The following is a 19,791-nucleotide window of genomic DNA, read 5'->3' on the forward strand; positions in this document are numbered from 1 at the left end:
TGAATTAATTTAATTGTGAAATTGAAAATTCCTTACTTAAATTCTCAACCAGTGAATAACCAATATAACAAACTTATTTTAATTATATTTTTATAAAAAAATATTAAACAGATTAATAATGTTAAAATTTGATAATATCACAACTAAAATATTAAACCTAAGTCATTGGTACGACTTACATGGGCAGCCTTGTTCGTAATGTGTGAGTCAACTGTATTAATCCCTCTAAAAATGAGATATCATTATTTCTATATAACGCTAGGCTAAAGAAGCTCCATTCTAAAAAATGTAATTACGTACAAAAAAAAGAAACAGGAAAAAATATATATAAAAGGTACAAAAAATCAATTAATTAAGTCCATGGTCTCAATGCTTTGAGATCAGCAGACATTGCTGATGGTATACAGTGGGTTGCAAGAATGTCCGGAGTAGCTGCTTTTGTTGTCATTGTTCGAAGCACTACTATCTGCATCAAACCACAAACATCAATGTATGTCTAGTCGTGTACTGCAACAAGAGCCTGTGTCGGAAACTACATGCATGAAGAGAGAGAGAGAGAGAGAGAGAGAGAGAGAAAACTTGTTCATATTCCAAGTCAAATTTCAAAAACTCATCATCGCAGTTCTCTACCATCTCAGCCAATCTCCATAAATTCGCCACCGGCTTACCATTAAGGGCAAGGACCTATATAGGATTAGGTGTTCGTCAATGATAAATGAAAGAACTGAACTACTGAAATCTAACGTAGTTGCCAATGACTGGTGATTCTAACCTGAGTGTTAACAATGTCCTCATATCCAATATTGATATTAGATACAAGAACTGATACGGGGTTGCGCGCGGACCAAGATCGAGTTGCCAAGTCACGAGAAACTCCTACGAAAACCCTAAACAATTAGATCTGAAACGAAACAGAAAATTAAAAGATTAGATTTTTGAATTTTCAGATCTGAAATAAAATCCCCAAATCAGCAAAGAATCAAATTGAGAATAGAAATAAGTGTTAGGGTTCTTGAAACCCTCAAGGAGATTGTGATTCTGCCCAATTGAACACCAAGATAGTTTTCCCCAAATTTCGACAATCTAATTTCACCCAAAAAGAGTATGGAAAAACCCTAGAAATTGGGGATTTTTGGGCTGATTCCTTAAGATAGAAAAAGGCTGAAAACACAATAAGAACAGAAAATAGATTAGATAATGATTCAGCACAAGTAGAAATAAAGAAAGAATTGACAGTAAGAAATTAAAAGATAAGTCCTAAGAAGCCTTGAAATCTCGAAAGATCTCACAACTCCCTTCAAACGGCTCTAATCTCCCCTCCAAAGAATATCAATGGCAAGAAGAAGGTTGAAGATGGCTCCCACAATCACAAGATTGTTAAAACAACTTCTAAAGAAAACTCAAGAGAAAAATCTTGGAGAAAACTCAAAGAAAATTCTGCTCTCAACAAATCTGAAATTTTAATAATAATGATAAGTGTTTAACAAGGTGGACAGCCATGCCTTTAAATAGGCCTTATAACTAGTCCTAATCTAATTAGAAAACTAAAATAAAAAAAAACTCCTAATTATTTTAATATGGAAATTCGGTCAAAGGTCATTTTATCTGGGACTCTTGGACTGAATATTGACATAAAAATTTAAACTAAGTAAATAAATAAATAAATAAATAAAAATAAAACTTTACAACTTGGGCCACTTTGACAATTTGGCCTGATTTTCAACTAAGTATGGATGGATTTCTTGATTGGGCTGGGAATTTGCTTATTGGGCCTCGCCTTCAAGAATTTGGGCTTTTGTGACTCGTATCATTCCCCCTTCCTCAAAAAGATTCGTCCTCGAATCTGAAAAATCAAATGAACTCGACTTTCCTCTATCGAACGGGACTAATGGCAATTGAGTCCACTGAAAAGAATAGCCATGAGATAGTAAATAGCAACGGAAACAAGCTTGTAGTCCAATCATAAGCATAACAGAACAGGTATAACGCATGTGAATGGACAGATTCAGATTACCATGCAAACAATCTAATTTACTCACCACTGCCTCGTCAAATATTTGAAACAAAGATGGACATGTTTTAAGGCATTCAGTCGTCTCACATTGTTCCCACAAACCATGAATAAATTGCGAGTAATAAATCAAATGGTAAACATAATCGTCACAAGTAGGTATTTGAAAAGATTCACATGGTTCACAGAGTTGCATAATCATACCATGCATTAATCGACGGTCTATAGATTCACTCACACATGCATTATCAAAAACAAGAATCTTTTTATCAACCATCAAAACAGATAGATCATCAATAAATAAAATAGGACAGTCAAGCACGTTTCGATCTAAGTGTTCATCAACACGATCTTTATCACTATCCGAGGAGTACAAAAGTGTTTCAAAGGTTTCAAGCATCTTACCTCGATAAGCAGAAGAATAAGGGTCGATTTTACCTTTTTCATTTAAAACAAACCTTCGCTCATCGGGGGCATAGTGTAGTCGAATCTTCGTTGTTGAGTTAACGTTTGTCAAATGGAACTCAAACTTCATGTACAACCACATAAACTGTTTAAGGCACGAATATAAATTGAAAACAAATTTGGAAAATTTCGTTACCTTATTCTCCAAAACAGATTTGGACAAATTCAAGGATTTTACACAAGGTAAATCAAGAGAATAACAAATCACGCTTCTTTTCGTAATGACTTTATCAACCACAATCGAAGAGTAACAATTAATCGGATCAAAATGAGGGGATCTTTTAATAACTAAGTCACCAAAAGTTTTATCAATAATTTTCAAATCTGCACTGGACTCGGTTTCTAAAATTTCCTTACCTCGCTTACCTTCGAGATCATGTAGTGTGATTTCATCTTTGCTTAAGTTGATCGTATGAAAGCATCTTTCATTTGAGAGGTATTGAAGTTGAAAGTTATCTTTCGATCTTTCGGGAACCTAAAAAGTAGCAACACAAGAAAAATTCATATCTTGGTTAGTGGAAACATTCCTCACTACCCTTTCCACGTCTTTTTCTTTTGTTTCTTTTTCTAATTCATTTTCTCTTCTTTCTTCAATTTCTTTTTCACTCTCAATCTCTTTTTGCTCTTTTTCATTCTCTTTTTCTTTTTCCTCACTTGTTTTAACAGAATTTTTCAGTTTGATTTGGTCCCATGGACTTGTTCCAGAGTGAGCGGCACTAAGGTGAGTTTCTTTCCTTGATGCTTGAAAGAATACCTATTGGTACGACCATCGTGAGTGACTTTTCGATCTAGTTGCCACGGTTCTCCTAGCAACAAATGGCAGGCTTGAATAGGCATTACGTCGCACACAACTTCGTCTTGATACTTACCGATAGAAAAGGCGATGCGCACTTGTTGAGTGACCCTAAATTGGCCTTCGTTGCTAAGCCCTTGTAGTTGATAAGGTTGTGGATGCTTGGTAGTGGTTAAGCAAAGCTTTTCCACCATCGTCGTGCTGGCTATGTTCGAGCAACTTTCACCATCAATAATAACTCTACAAAGCTTACCTTGTACGTGGCAGCGAGTATGAAAGAGATGTTCTCGTTGGTGCTCGCTCTTTGGTTTTGCCAAAGATGATTGTCCATGATCATGACAATCATCATCCATTCTAGGGACACGTTGAGGGTTGCACCTATGGGGCTAGTTATCCCTATCTTCCTTAATTGGATCTCGATATTGATGTTTTTGATTCACTCGTACCTCATTCAAAGTAGTATTCAATGCTTGAAGTGTAGCATTTATTTGTGTGATTGCAGCAGTATGTCTGTCTAACTGTTGTTGGACTTTCATAAGTGCATCATTATTATCACCTTTAGACATCTTCAAAACCTGTAAAAAATAAACACTCAACACTCAAAAATAAAAGTTAGCAAACCTCACCATTAATCACTCAAAAAGAAAAATCAAATTCTCAATGAGGTCGAATTCAATCTTGTGAGTTCTTTATCAAAGTTTATATCAACCAATTAGAGAGTGTGAACCAAACTACCAAAGAATCCTAATTTGCACTAGGATGCCAAAAACTGACGAGACACCAAGTGATTCGTGTTGCACCGAGGAAGGATTGTGCACACGTTTAAATCATACTAACACAAGAAACAAGAAGGTGTTAGATATTTTAAAAGGATAATAAAAAGCAAACAAATGAAAACCTACAGCTAAGAATCAATAAAAATTGTTGAAAACAGAAAACCCGAAAAACTGCGGAGTAACTTGACAACTTCGTTCGAGGTGTTCCCGATCTCAAAAAATCACAAAATTAAATCTGGAATGTCTTCAAATATTGAATTTTTGATCTGGAAAATTTGGGCACCAAATTCAACCCGCTGAATATTTTTTAATTTTTTATTGGATTTCGTCTTTTTTCAATTTTTTGACTTTTTCGACTTATTTTTTTGCGGGAAATATTTTTTTTATATTCAATAACAGTGCCAAAAATATGTATGTAAAATTTCAGATCAATCAGAAAACCTTTACCCACTCAAATGAATTTTTTTCGAAAATTTTTCTGGGTAAAACTGCTGTTTGTAATTTAAAAAATAGAGATCAGTTTAGAAATCAACCAAGAACACCCAAAATGCCCAAAATCTGATACCAAATGATACAGGGTTGCGCGCGGACCAAGATCGAGTCGCCAAGTCACGAGAAACTCCTACGAAAACCCTAAACAATTAGATCTGAAACGAAACAGAAAATTAAAAGATTAGATTTTTGAATTTTCAGATCTGAAATAAAATCCCCAAATCAGCAAAGAATCAAATTGAGAATAGAAATAAGTGTTAGGGTTCTTGAAACCCTCAAGGAGATTGTGATTCTGCCCAATTGAACACCAAGATAGTTTTCCCCAAATTTCGACAATCTAATTTCACCCAAAAAGAGTATGGAAAAACCCTAAAAATTGGGGATTTTTGGGCTGATTCCTTAAGATAGGAAAAGGCTGAAAACACAATAAGAACAGAAAATAGATTAGATAATGATTCAGCACAAGTAGAAATAAAGAAAGAATTGACAGTAAGAAATTAAAAGATAAGTCCTAAGAAGCCTTGAAATCTCGAAAGATCTCACAACTCCCTTCAAACGGCTCTAATCTCCCCTCCAAAGAATATCAATGGCAAGAAGAAGGTTGAAGATGGCTCCCACAATCACAAGATTGTTAAAACAACTTCTAAAGAAAACTCAAGAGAAAAATCTTGGAGAAAACTCAAAGAAAATTCTGCTCTCAACAAATCTGAAATTTTAATAATAATGATAAGTGTTTAACAAGGTGGACAGCCATGCCTTTAAATAGGCCTTATAACTAGTCCTAATCTAATTAGAAAACTAAAATAAAAAAAAAACTCCTAATTATTTTAATATGGAAATTCGGTCAAAGGTCATTTTATCTGGGACTCTTGGACTGAATATTGACATAAAAATTTAAACTAAGTAAATAAATAAATAAATAAAAATAAAACTTTACAACTTGGGCCACTTTGACAATTTGGCCTGATTTTCAACTAAGTATGGATGGATTTCTTGATTGGGCTGGGAATTTGCTTATTGGGCCTCGCCTTCAAGAATTTGGGCTTTTGTGACTCGTATCAAGAACCTTCAAAAAATTTCAAGAAAATGTCAGAACAGATCAGCAGAATATGCCCACTCTAGTAAGTAGGCATGCATATGTGCATGCAAAAACACACACAGGAGAAGAATGAAAGAACCTGAGACACCACAACAAGCTGTTCATCGGGTGACTGCAGCGTTGCATGATAGAGTTTGTCCAATAGATTCATTGGAGCTTCATATTCATAATTGTCCCCATACTGAGCAAAATTTACAAATACAGCATAGTTAATTTGGAAACTCCACAGATAAGCAATTTTGTCACTAACTTTTGAAAAATCAAATTGACTACTACCATGTAGTTGATGAAAATTCAAAGTTCTACACTTTTTATGATCTAAATAATCATAAAATCTCACTATAAAAAGAAAACAACATACCTCAGAACGTAAATAAGGAACAGATACAGTTGTAAACACAAATCCTGCAATTATATAATATGAAGGTGGTTTGCCCCTGTTGTGTGCCGGAATAAGCCTTCTGGATGATGTAAGTTTGATGTTGAAATTTAGAATCTCAGAATTACGTAGAACTTCAATAGCTGAACAATCCCCAGTATATTTTTGTGACACTAGGTAACTAAAACCTATGCGTTCTCCATGCCTAAAAGGAACTGAGAAAACATTGAGAACAATATCAGATAAAATGTGTAGAAGGATTGAACAGATTAGACAAGAGAATACTTGAACAGTTATCAGTTTTCCTGGTAAAAATATTGATAGGATTGTTAGCTATCTGTTCTCAAGTTAATAGCGTTCTATGTATTACCACTTTTGACATAACTAACAACTTCCACTAGGATATATATTCAAGTTCAAAGTTGTGAAGATTGCAGCAGTAAATAGTAAGTAAATTCAAAATCAAGTTAATCCAGGAATTCATCCAAAAGGCATCCTCAGAAAAGTTCTCCTTTCAGTGCCACCCTCATTATTTTCCAGGGAACATACACAGTTATTTAGTTCAAACTAGTAGTAACCAGTTGATTTTTACGAGTACGAGGAACTGCTCTTATGATAGAGTGAAAGTTGGGCCTTATGACAGCAAGGATTTGCTCTTATAATAGACAACGTATGAAGTTTGTGCATAATAATTTCAATTGGAAAATCATGGAATATGCAAATTGATTTCTCTGAAGGCTAAATAGTGTACAAGTTTGTGTGCGCAAATATTTATTTATTGTATACAAAAAGAACAACTTACCCGTTCCATCATCGGCAATATCAACCCCATCAAAGCTGAGCACAATATCTGATGACTTCAAAACCTCAGATTCTGGAGCTGTGGGATCAACTCTTCTTATTCGAACACATTTCTGTTCAGGTTTCATGCCCATTGCTTTACGTAAATCAGGGTTTTCCATTTTTTGCCACTCAATCCCCAAAATAGGGAATCCTAGCATAAAAGTGCGACCATGAAACTTTAATCACAATGAAGCAAATAGTACATGTTGTTCCAATAGAGTCGGAAGCGTGTAAATTATTGTACTAAAAAATCACACAAAGTTCAATTCCCAGGGAAGAGAGGTGGATCACATGGATCTCTTAAATACCAAGTCTTTCCTTAGACAGAATATCCCTTCTATAGTAATTTAATAGCACAATTAAATACTACTATTATACCCTCAAATATTGAAAGAAAAATAGGACAAGAAAGAACACAAGAGTTTTAACGAGGTTCGGTAAATTATACCTACGTCCTCGGGCACTAACACCAGATGATAACTTTACTATCTCCAAAGTATTACAAACAAATAGAATTCCTTAAGAATTCTCAAATGGGAGAAGAGAGAAAACTAAGAGAGAAAGATTGGTTGGGATGGTTGAAATGAGAAATGGTTAGGCCTATTTATAGTTGAGGTTCAGGGACTAACTTGCAAATGGCCTAAAAAATTAGGGACCAAAATTGCAATTATCCTATTCAACTTTAAACAACTTGCCTATCATTTTTTTCTTTCGGTGCCACTTGCACCTCCCATTTTTGACTTTTCAACCCCTTTTTAATTTGACTTATCAACAATCTCCACCTTGAAGATTTGATTAGGATAATCACATCTTCACACACTTCCTTCAACTCCCCAAATTCGATAAAGCTATCTTTTGTAGTGCCTCCAAATGCGCTCTCGAGCGCCATACACCTAAAGGTGCTCAAATTCTCAGGATGTTAATCAAGTTCAAACAATGATTAAACTTGATTGTTGTTACCACCTTGGTCATCATATCTGCGGGATTATCTGCTGTCGGAATCTTCTGAAGTAGAATTTTTCCTTTTTCAAAGACTTCCCGCACAAAGTGATATCTTACGTCGATATGCTTGGTTCTTGAATGATAGACTTGATTTTTCGCTAAATGAATAGCGCTCTGACTGTCACAATATAAACTTATGTGACTTTGAACAACTCCTAAGTCTCTCAACAGTCCATTAAGCCAAATAGCCTCCTTAACAGCTTCTGTAACTGCCATATATTCTGCCTCTGTAGTAGACACAGCTATTGTAGACTGTAAGGTAGACTTCCAACTCACTGGGGCTTTCGCAAGAGTAAACAGATACCCCGTAGTTGAACGACGTTTATCTAAATCACCAGCAAAGTCGGAATCAACATATCCAACTACAAACTGACCAAGTGCTTTATCCTGTTCAAAAATTAAACCAACATCTACGGTTTTTCGAAGATACCGTAGAATCCATTTCACAGCTTGCCAATGTCCTTTTCCAGGATCATGCATATACCTGCTCACAACTCCAACAGCTTGTGAAATGTCAGGCCTCGTACACACCATCGCATACATCAAACTCCCAACTGCATTAGCATATGGGACTTTCGCCATATATTCTCTTTCTTCTTCAGTTTTCGGAGATAATTGAGCACTAAGTTTCAAATGAGAAGCAAGTGGGGTACTTACATGTTTTGTGTTTTCATTTACACCAAAACATTGTAATACCTTTTTCAGATATTGCTTCTGATTCAAACAAAGCTTGCCTCTCTGTCTATCTCTACTTATCTCCATGCCGAGAATCTTCTTGGCCTCACCTAGATCTTTCATCTCGAACTCTTGATTCAACTGAGCCTTCAGCTTATCTATCTCATTTTGGCTCTTCGAAGCGATTAACATATCATCAACATACAAGAGTAGATAAATGAAAGATCCGTCATGCAGCTTCTGCAAATACACACAATTGTCATATTTGCTTCTTGTGTACTTCTGTCTTCTCATAAAGCTATCAAATCGCTTGTACCACTGCCTCGGGGATTGATTCAATCCATATAGCGATTTGTTCAGCTTACAAACCCAATTTCTACCACCAGCATCTGTGTATCCTTCGGGCTGAGTCATATAGATCTCCTCTTCTAACTCACCATGTAAGAAAGCCGTCTTAACATCAAGTTGAGCTAGCTCCAAATTCAACTGTGCTACCAAGGCCAACAAAATTCTAATGGAGGAATGCTTCACAACAGGGGAAAATACATCATTGTAGTCAATTCCCTCCTTCTGAGCGTAGCCTTTAGCTACCAATCTTGCCTTGTAGCGAATATCCTTCTTGCTAGGAGATCCATCTTTCTTTGCGAATACCCACTTGCATTCGATTGCCCTTTTACCTTTCGGTAATTGCGCCAACTCCCAAGTATTGTTCTTCCGGAGAGACTGTATTTTTTCATCCAAGGCGCTTTTCCATTTATCACTTTCTAAGCTTTGCATTGCTTCTTGATAAGTGATAGGAATATCATCAACAACGGGAAGGGCGTAGGCCACCATATCAGTAAATCGAGCAGGTTTATGAATTTCTCTCCGTGGCCTTGCAACTGCAACTGATTCTGGTGTACTTAGTGGTTCTTGGGTCAGAACCTCTTCAACCTCTAATTCCTCCATTGTGGCTGGAGAATTAGACTTATTAACTGGGCAAATCCCCATCTGCTCAAACTCCACCTGTTTTGGAGTACACTCCACCTGCTGTGGAGTATTGCTCGTCTGAATATCTTTATCTGCTACCTTTTTCAATGTGGCAGATTCATCAAAGGTAACATCTCTGCTACAGATCATTTTCTTTGTGCTTAAGCACCAAAGACGAAATCCCTTCACTCCAGAAGTGATTCCCATAAAGAGAGCTTTCTTTGCCCTCGGATCTAACTTTGACTCCTTCACATGGTAATATGCAGTGGATCCAAACACATGTAAGGAATCATAATCTGTAGCCGGTTTTCCAGACCATACCTCCATAGGAGTTTTTCTTTCTAATGCAGATGATGGCAAACGATTAACAAGATGGCCAGCGTATGTCACAGCCTCAGCCCAAAATTGCTTGCCCAACTCAGCATTGGACAACATACATCGAACTTTCTCCAGCAATGTTCGATTCATACGCTCTGCCACTCCATTCTGTTGTGGTGTATCCCTAACTGTGAAGTGTCGAACAATACCATACTCTTGGCACACATCGAAGAACGGATCACTTTTATATTCCCCTCCATTGTCCGTCCTAAGCCGCTTGATTTTCTTGCCAGTCTGGTTTTCGATCATAGTTTTCCATTTAAGAAAAACTCCAAGCACTTCATCTTTAGTTTTCATGGTATACACCCAAACTCTTCTGGAAAAGTCATCAACAAAAGTAACAAAGTAGTGTTTTCCTCCCAACGAAGGTGTTTTGGAAGGCCCCCACACATCTGAGTGAATATATTCCAAAATACCTTTTGTATTATGGATAGCAGTGCCGAATTTCACTCTCTTTTGCTTTCCCAGAACACAGTGCTCACAAAATTTTAATTTGCAAGCCTTTGCACCTTTCAACAATCCTTGCTTTGCCAGAATTTGCAAGGATTTTTCGCTGGCATGTCCCAACTTCATATGCCACAACTGCATTGAGTCCAAGTCTTTGTTATCGGAAGCTGCAGCGACTGCTCCAATAACTGTACTACCTTGGTAGTAATACAAGTTATTTTTCCTGATGCCCTTCAATATCACAAGTGCGCCAGATGTCACTTTCAAAATCCCATCTCTCATAGTAACAACTGAACCATTGGATTCCAAGGCTCCCAATGAGATGAGATTTTTCTTCAAACTGGGCACGTACCGAACATCAGTCAGAACTCTGGTTGATCCATCTTGATTCTTTAATTGGATTGAACCTATCCCAACAGTTTTACAGGCATTGTCATTGCCCATATAAACAACTCCTCCATTTAGTTCTACTAAATCAGAGAACCACTCCCGGTTAGGGGACATATGATAGGTACAACCCGAATCCAATATCCACTCATCTGAATGGAACGACGATGATGATGCAACCAGTGATAGTTCAGAGTCACTAGTATCATGCTTTGCAACACAAGCATCTACAGCAGCTTTTCCCTTATTCTTCAGCTTTGGACAATTTTTCTTCCAGTGGCCTTTCTCATGACAAAAAGCATATTCATCTTTCCCGAGTCTGGACTTTGACTTTGATCTCCCCTTTTGAGTTTTCTTCCGAGTGTATGAACGACCTCGGACTACTAAAGCTTCTGTATCTCTGATTGAGTTTTTCTGTTTGTCCTTCTTTCTCTGTTCATAACTGTATAAGGCCGCACAGACTTCGCTCAGAGATATATCACTCCTGCCATGAAGTAGAGTAGTTTCTAGGAACTCAAACTCCTCAGGAAGTGACCCCAACAGCATCAAAGCCAAATCTTCATCTTTGAATGTCTCATCCATATTCAGCAAATCAGTGACTAACTGATTAAATTTGGTGATGTGATCATTCATTGTGATACTTGGGACGTATGTGAAGCGAAACAGTCTTTTCTTCAAGTGGAGCTTATTTTGACTGTTTTTCTTCAAAAATTTTTCTTCAAGTGCCACCCACAACTTATTTGCAGAAGTCTCCTTTGAAAAAGCATACCTCTGCTCTCGAGAAAGGCATGATCGAATTGTGCCACATGCCAACCGATTGATCGCCTTCCAATCTTTCTCCTGTACATCATCTGGTTTCTCTTCATCAATGGCAATGTCTAGACCCTGCTGAAAAAGGGCATCTAGAACCTCACTTTGCCACATACCAAAATGGCCCGTGCCATCAAAGATCTCCACGGCCAATCTTGCATTTGCAATTGTCGGTCTTGTCCACATGGATGATGTTGAAGCTCCTACACCGACCATTTTCTCCATAATCTTTCAATATACCTAAGGAAATCTTTTCTGATGTGGAAGATCAGTTTAAACTGCAACCACAGAGCATACTACGATTAACCTTCGGCTCTTGATACCACTTGTTGTTCCAATAGGGTCGGAAGCGTGTAAATTATTGTACTAAAAAATCACACAAAGTTCAATTCCCAGGGAAGAGAGGTGGATCACATGGATCTCTTAAATACCAAGTCTTTCCTTAGACAGAATATCCCTTCTATAGTAATTTAATAGCACAATTAAATACTACTATTATACCCTCAAATATTGAAAGAAAAATAGGACAAGAAAGAACACAAGAGTTTTAACGAGGTTCGGTAAATTATACCTACGTCCTCGGGCACTAACACCAGATGATAACTTTACTATCTCCAAAGTATTACAAACAAATAGAATTCCTTAAGAATTCTCAAATGGGAGAAGAGAGAAAACTAAGAGAGAAAGATTGGTTGGGATGGTTGAAATGAGAAATGGTTAGGCCTATTTATAGTTGAGGTTCAGGGACTAACTTGCAAATGGCCTAAAAAATTAGGGACCAAAATTGCAATTATCCTATTCAACTTTAAACAACTTGCCTATCATTTTTTTCTTTCGGTGCCACTTGCACCTCCCATTTTTGACTTTTCAACCCCTTTTTAATTTGACTTATCAACAGTACATGCATCACACAATTCAAAAACAAAGAAGAAGAAATGAACACTACAAATAAAAAGTATTATTTAAAAGACCCAAACTAAATTACCAGTATAGGCTTCATTCTTCTCATAGTCTTGGATAAAATGCTGGATGATTGGTGTTGGTATCACATACCCTATATTTTCTGCTTCGTCTTGTCTGAGAGACTGAAATGCGATTCCCACACAATTGCCTTTATCATTGAAAGCAGGCCCACCAGAGTTTCCAAAGTTTATAGCAGCATCTACCTGCAAATAATCATGCAGAATTGATAACATAAGAAATCTTTTATGGTTTGCAACACAGAGAAACAACTGCTAGAAAAGAAATCATGTAACCTGCAAGCCAAGGAGCTCTGTTGACCCGTGAATATAAGACAAGATTTCTATACGTGATACAACTCCGCTTGTTATAGAAATCCTATCTCCCCCAATGGGGTAACCAACAACAGTTACAGCATCTTGAAGAGCAGGTAATTCTCCAAATTCCACTGGTGACACACCTTCCCAGAACTCATCATCGTTAACTGTAACAATTGCTGCTTCACCACATAAACCAAATCATGCATTCAACCAAATAAAGAATAAAAGCAATTATCTGAAATCATGAAGATGACCTCCAGAATGTCAATTATTTTCACATCATACTCTACTGACTAATGTCTAAGCACTTCTTTCTTCAACGTTAGTTCACACTACACCATGACTGGTTTGAACTTTCCTCTCCTTTTCTTGTACTATATAAGAATTCTTCATCAATCCTTTTCTCATTAACCAAGCATAACCTCCAAATCAATTTACATTAAGCACTCAGTAACCATAAGTCAGTTTTCTACTTTGTACCCTGCATGTGTTGCCAACACTGACAGAATACTCGCAATCTTATCTGAAACAATAAACTCTACCTCTCAAAAATTAAGAAACAAATATAGAGTGAGAGATAACAGTCCTTACACCCCAAGTAACCTACTTAGCAAACAGTCAATGTTACAAGCTTCACCGCTATGGGCAAAAGAGACCATTGCCACCTGTTGAATTTAGTTCCCATGCAAAACATGCAAAGGTGGCCATGCAATGAGAAGTGGCAGCAAGTAGTCGAGCTATGAAGTGCAGAACTGGAGCTTGAAGTTGCCTAACTACTTGTTATGTTTTGATTGTATTTTAATTATTATTTTGTAATCTAGTTCATGTTGAACTAAGTTGGTAAACCTTATGATGTGTTTTTGTTGATTGATTGACTGAAAAATCAGCAAAGAAACTTAAGCAAGCTGATTAACAATTTCCAATATAAATTTAGTGGTGTTAGGTATGTCATTAGGTAAAGACTTGTTCATTTTGTTGTTGTTATCTATTATATGTAATGGCATTATGCCTTTAGGAGGTGTTAATGAAAAATATTAGCTCTTTTCATTCAAAATACTCTCTCTCAATTTCTTTTGTTTTCCATTTGCATGTGTTTCTGTTCTTGCTTCTGAGTTTGTTTCTTCAGCAAGGCTCGAGGCTTGCCATACAAGCAAGATTGAAAACAGTTTGCTGCTGCCTCTTGCACCAACAATTGGTATCAGAGCTTCATTCTTAGTGGACCTGTTTTTATCAAACTAAGAAAGCTGAATGTCTTCCTCAAGTTTTTCACCAGCAGCCCCACCAGTCTTCAATGGAGAGGGCTTCCACATATGGCTGGTCAAGATGAAGACTTACCTGCAGGCCTTTGATCTGTGGGAAGTTGTCAACACAGATGCTGAGCCAGCACCACTGAGGGCCAATCCCACAGTAGCTCAGATTAGGCAACATGCTGATGAGAGGACCAAAAGGCACAAAGCCATGTCCTGCATTCAGAATTGTGTGTCAGATGTCATCTTCACCAGAATTATGGCCTGTGAGACTCCAAAACAGGCATGGGATAAGCTTAAGGAGGAGTTTCAAGGCACTGAGAGAACAAGGCAACAGCAGCTATTGAATTTGAGAAGGGATTTTGAGAACCTGAAGATGAAGGAAGAAGAAACAGTGAAGCAGTATGCAGATAGAATCATGGCAGTGGTTAACAGTATAAGGCTCCTTGGTGAGCACTTTGATGAGGCAAGGATAGTAGAGAAAGTTCTCTCCACTTTGCCTGAGAGATATAAGGCCAAGATATCCTCTCTTGAGGACTCAAGAGACCTTGCTACCATCTCTTTGACTGAGCTAATCAACACTTTCTATGCTCAGGAACAAAGGAGAGCTAGCAGAGCTGAAGACCACCAGGAAGGTGCATTCAATGCCAAGGCCAGAGAAGCCTCGAGCATCAATGCTCCAAGAGGTAAAAAGCCTTGGAAAAGCAGGCCTAAGCCTGATACTGCAAGGAGCAATGACCAGCCCTGCAGACATTGCAAGAGGCCAGGTCATCCAGAAGACAGATGCTGGTTCAGGCCAGATGCAGTATGCCAATACTGCAAGAAGAAAGGCCATGTTGAAAGGGTTTGCAAAAATAGAACCAAGCCAAGGCAGAACCAATTTCAACAACCAAAGGTTGAAGCTCGAGTAGCTGAGGACAGTAGTGATCAAGAAGAGCAGGTCTTTGCTGTTTCTTGCTTAGCTGCTAAGAAGAAATGCTCAAAATGCTGGCTATTGGACAGTGGTTGCACTAACCACATGTCACCAGATGCCTCCTTATTTAAAACCTTGGATAGAAGTTGCAAAACCAAGGTCAAGGTTGGAAATGGTCAGTTCATAAGGGCTGAAGGAAGAGGAGAGGTGCTGATATGTACCCCCATAGGCAACAAGATCATTCCAAATGTGCTGTTAGTGCCAGAAATCGACAGAAACCTTCTCAGCATAGCTCAATTGCTCGAGAAAGGCTATTCTGTTGTGTTCAAGAACAAACAGTGCCACATTGCTGATCCAAGTGGATCAAGCCTTATGACAGTCACAATGACTGACAAATGCTTTGATGTACACTGGCCAAATGACTCAAAGTCTGCATATACAGCCTCTGTTGATGATTCCAAGCTTTGGCATCAAAGGCTTGGGCATGCCAACTTCAGATCATTGGCTCGAATGGCCAAAGAAGGCTTGGCAGAGAACTTTACTAGCTCAGTGGAGCATGATGATGTGTGTGAAGTTTGCCAGATGGGGAAACAGGTAAGACTGCCATTTCCTACAAATTCATCTTAGAGAGCTACTGAAAAACTGCAGCTGGTGCACTCTGATGTATGTGGCCCGATGAGGACTGAATCACTCAGCAAAAATAGGTATTTCATCCTCTTCATTGATGATTTTACAAGGTTTTGCTGGATTTTCTTCTTAAAACACAAGTCTGAGGTAGCTCAAGTGTTTGTGAAGTTTAAAACTGCTGTAGAAACAGAAACAGGTTGCAAGCTGAAATCGATAAGATCAGACAATGGCACTAAGTACACTTCAGCTCAGTTTCAAGCCATTTGCAATGATGCTGGTATCAAACACCAGCTTACAAATGTCTACACACCTCAGCAGAATGGGGTATCAGAAAGAAAGAACAGAAGCTTGATGGATATGGCCAGGTGCTTGATGTTTGAGAAGAAACTGCCTAAGACCATGTGGGCTGAGGCAGTAAACACTGCTGTCTACCTTCAAAATAGGCTTCCTACAAAAGCTCTTGCATCCAAAACACCTTTCGAAGCTTGGTCTGGTTTCAAGCCTTCCTTGGCACATCTGAAGGTGTTTGGTTGCCTGTGTTATGCACAAATACCAGCAGCAAAGAGAGATAAGCTCTCTGAAAGGGCTCAACTAGGTGTTCTAGTAGGCTATAGCTCAGTTAAGAAGGGCTACAGGGTGCTGGATCCTTTGACAAACATAGTTCAAGTGAGCAGAGATGTCATCTTCGATGAGAAGGCTTGCTGGAATTGGGAAAAGAATAAACCAGAAGCTGCTTCAGAAGACCTGGTGCCAAATCAAGCTGAACTTGAGCAGCTAGGACCTGAAATGGATGTTGATGATGTGCCTGTGAGAGGCACAAGGCCCCTAGATGATATTTATGAAAGGGCACAGGTTGCAATAGCAGAACCTAGCAGTTTTGAAGAAGCTGAGGCAGATGAAGGTTGGAAACTAGCTATGGTCGATGAAATCAACATGATTGAGAAGAACCAGACATGGGAGCTAGTTGATAAACCTACTGGAAAGAAGACCATTGGAGTAAAATGGGTCTATCGAGCAAAACAGAATGCAGATGGCAGTCTGAACAAGCTAAAAGCCAGGCTTGTTGTCAAAGGTTTTAGCCAAAGGTATGGTCTGGACTATCTGGAGACATTTGCACCAGTAGCCAGGCTTGACACAGTTAGAATGATAGTTGCCTTGGCTGCTCAACATCAGTGGACCATTCATCAGCTTGATGTTAAGTCTGCATTTCTAAATGGTTTCCTGGAAGAAGAGATCTATATCGAACAGCCTCAAGGATTTGTGGTCACTGGCAAAGAACACAAGGTGTACAAACTGAAAAAGGCTTTGTATGGCCTGAAACAGGCTCCTCGAGCCTGGTATGCTCGAATTGATTCTTACTTGCTCAGTTTGGAATTCGAGAGAAGTCTCAGTGAACCAACACTGTATGTGAAGAAGAACCAAGCTGAAACTCAGCTTATCCTGTCACTCTATGTTGATGATTTATTGGTGACTGGAGGAGATAGAAGAATGCTGGAAGATTTCAAAAGAAAAATGATGGAAATGTTTAAAATGTCTGATTTAGGCAGAATGAACTACTTCCTTGGAATGGAAGTGAAGCAAACAGCAAAAGGAATCTTTCTTAGTCAGAGTTCTTTTACTATGAAGATCCTGGATAAGTTCTCTATGAAGAACTACAAGCCAACAAGCACATCAATGGCTGTTGGAGTGAAGCTTTCGAGGCAAGGGAGTGGTGAACCAATTTGCGAGACTATGTACAAAAGTCTCATTGGTAGTCTGTTGTATTTGACTGCAACAAGACCCGATATCATGTTTGCTGTTAGTGTGCTATCCAGATACATGAATTGCTGCAATGATCAGCACTTTCAAACAGCTAAAAGAGTGCTTAGATACATCAAAGGCACCATTGATCATGGTGTATTGTTCAAAAGGGCTGAAAACATGAAGCTGATAGGCTATGTTGATAGTGACTGGGCTGGATCTTGTGATGACATGAGAAGCACATCTGGATATGCCTTTAGTCTTGGCTCAGGCATGTTTTGCTGGAGTTCTAAAAAGAAAAGTCTGGTAGCACAGTCAACAGCAGAAGCTGAATATGTTGCTGCTGCATCTGCTGTAAATCAAGCCATATGGCTTAGAAAAATCCTAGCTGATTTAAATCAAAATCAAGGAAAGGCAACAGAGATTTACTGTGACAACAAATCTGCTGTTGCAATTGCAAAGAATCCTATCTTTCATGGTAGAACAAAGCACTTCAACATCAAGCTACATGTCATAAGGGAGATGGAGAAAGCTCATGAAATCGAGCTGGTTCATTGCAATTCAGAAGAGCAAATTGCTGATATCTTTACAAAGGCACTCAATGTGTCTAAATTTGTTAAATTAAGAAGGCAATTAGGTGTCACTAACATGGAAACTAAGGAGGAGTGTTGAATTTAGTTCCCATGCAAGATATGCAAAGGTGGCCATGCAATGAGAAGTGGCAGCAAGCAGTCGAGCTATGAAGTGCAGAAACTGGAGCTTGAAGTTGCCTAACTACTTGTTATGTTTTGATTGTATTTTAATTATTATTTTGTAATCTAGTTCATGTTGAACTAAGTTGGTAAACCTTATGATGTGTTTTTGTTGATTGATTGACTGAAAAATCAGCAAAGAAACTTAAGCAAGCTGATTAACAATTTCCAATGTAAATTTAGTGGTGTTAGGTATGTCATTAGGTAAAGACTTGTTCATTTTGTTGTTGTTATCTATTATATGTAATGGCATTATGCCTTAAGGAGGTGTTAATGAAAAATATCAGCTCTTTTCATTCAAAATACTCTCTCTCAATTTCTTTTGTTTTCCATTTGCATGTGTTTCTGTTCTTGCTTCTGAGTTTGTTTCTTCAGCAAGGCTCGAGGCTTGCCATACAAGCAAGATTGAAAACAGTCTGTTGCTGCCTCTTGCACCAACACCACCCCTCTCCACTTGAAGAAATTAGCAATTTTCTTTCAACAGACTGCATGGCAATTACTCTTTAGTTTTAGCATGGCAAGATAACTTGAGGGCAGTGATACTAGTTAGCGATAATTCTAATCATTACATTATACACAGGGTATTCAATTTCAATATATGATTTGTGCGATTATTATAATTTTCTATTATACCGACAGTCTAGCAGGCTGAGTTTGCAGACCAAGTTTGCATGATAATGGGTGCTTGTAGGAAGTACCTATATTCTCCTGTGAAGTCACAGGTGAGATCACGCATGGGATCCCATAAATAAATACGTGTTAAGTCTAGAATAGTATTCGTGTCTATATGCATGGAACCTAATTAGTATGTCAGGAGGTGCATTGTCTTACAAAGTCACACATGAGATCACACATGGCACCTATGCGTGAAACCTACCTAGTATGTATAGACATACACCACCATCTAAATAAAACACAGAAAAACACTCAACAATATGCATTATTAGAAATTTAATTGTAAGAACTGAACATACCAATATCACATTCGGTTCCAATAGAAAGGACAGTAGCCAAGTACTTGGTATCAGACCCACGTTTCTTAACTTTAACTTGAGTGTAATGCTCGACTGAATGCGCATTTGTTAAAACCCTTCTCCCGCTGATCACGAACCCACTACTACTGGAACTATACTGTCTTTTTCTCTGCCAAGGCATCGAGAAGTTGGGCTCGGTGTGAATGCAAAACACCTTCACCACTGCATCCATTGCCGGTACCACTTGAGCACCAATAGGATCCACGGCCAACTCCAATGGCGGTGCCGTTGGAAACACGGCGACAAGGCGAGGGGATGGGGGGAAGAGGGTCGGGGCTATCGGGGAGTTTGGGGAGTTTCTTAGTTTGACCAGGAGGGCGGGAAGTTAACTATTTATAGAATCGTTTTAGGCGTAAATCCAAAACTATACATGATTATAGTTTAATATGAGTTATAGTCTTTTAATTCAATTCGGGTTTAAATTATAAGTTTAGTTTAGTTAGTATATGTAAAGATTTCTTCATTGCTATTACGAGTTGGTTTTGTTATGCAAGATTTATTTCTTGTAATTTTTAAAATAGGTTTTTTCAAGTTGAACTCATTCTTCATCCTTTAATTTGTCAAAAATTATTTATTGGAGTAATAATTAGAACCATTAATTAAGTTTGAAGAGATTTATATCTCAAATGGTTTAATTCAAAATTCAATCAAGTTTTTACTTTAATTTTGTTG

The 19,791-nt window shown here is 38.1% G+C and overlaps 1 protein-coding gene across 1 annotated transcript; it reads right to left on the reverse strand.

Moving 5' to 3' along the window:
• Positions 1-296: 296 nt before the first annotated feature.
• LOC107955916 (protease Do-like 9) lies at positions 297-19,394 on the reverse strand. Its single transcript, XM_041097320.1, has 10 exons — positions 19,060-19,394; positions 12,783-12,982; positions 12,512-12,692; positions 6,818-7,009; positions 5,998-6,230; positions 5,716-5,817; position 4,906; positions 773-822; positions 580-684; positions 297-466 (listed from the first exon to the last, which is right to left on the reverse strand). Exons 1-10 carry the CDS (start codon positions 19,289-19,291, stop codon positions 353-355), a joined length of 1,410 nt encoding a protein of 469 aa, XP_040953254.1. The 5' UTR covers positions 19,292-19,394; the 3' UTR covers positions 297-352.
• Between the last annotated feature and the right edge of the window lie 397 nt (positions 19,395-19,791).

This window comes from Gossypium hirsutum, chromosome D07, assembly GCF_007990345.1.
Source record: "Gossypium hirsutum isolate 1008001.06 chromosome D07, Gossypium_hirsutum_v2.1, whole genome shotgun sequence".
In the NCBI taxonomy this organism is placed as follows: domain Eukaryota; kingdom Viridiplantae; phylum Streptophyta; class Magnoliopsida; order Malvales; family Malvaceae; genus Gossypium; species Gossypium hirsutum.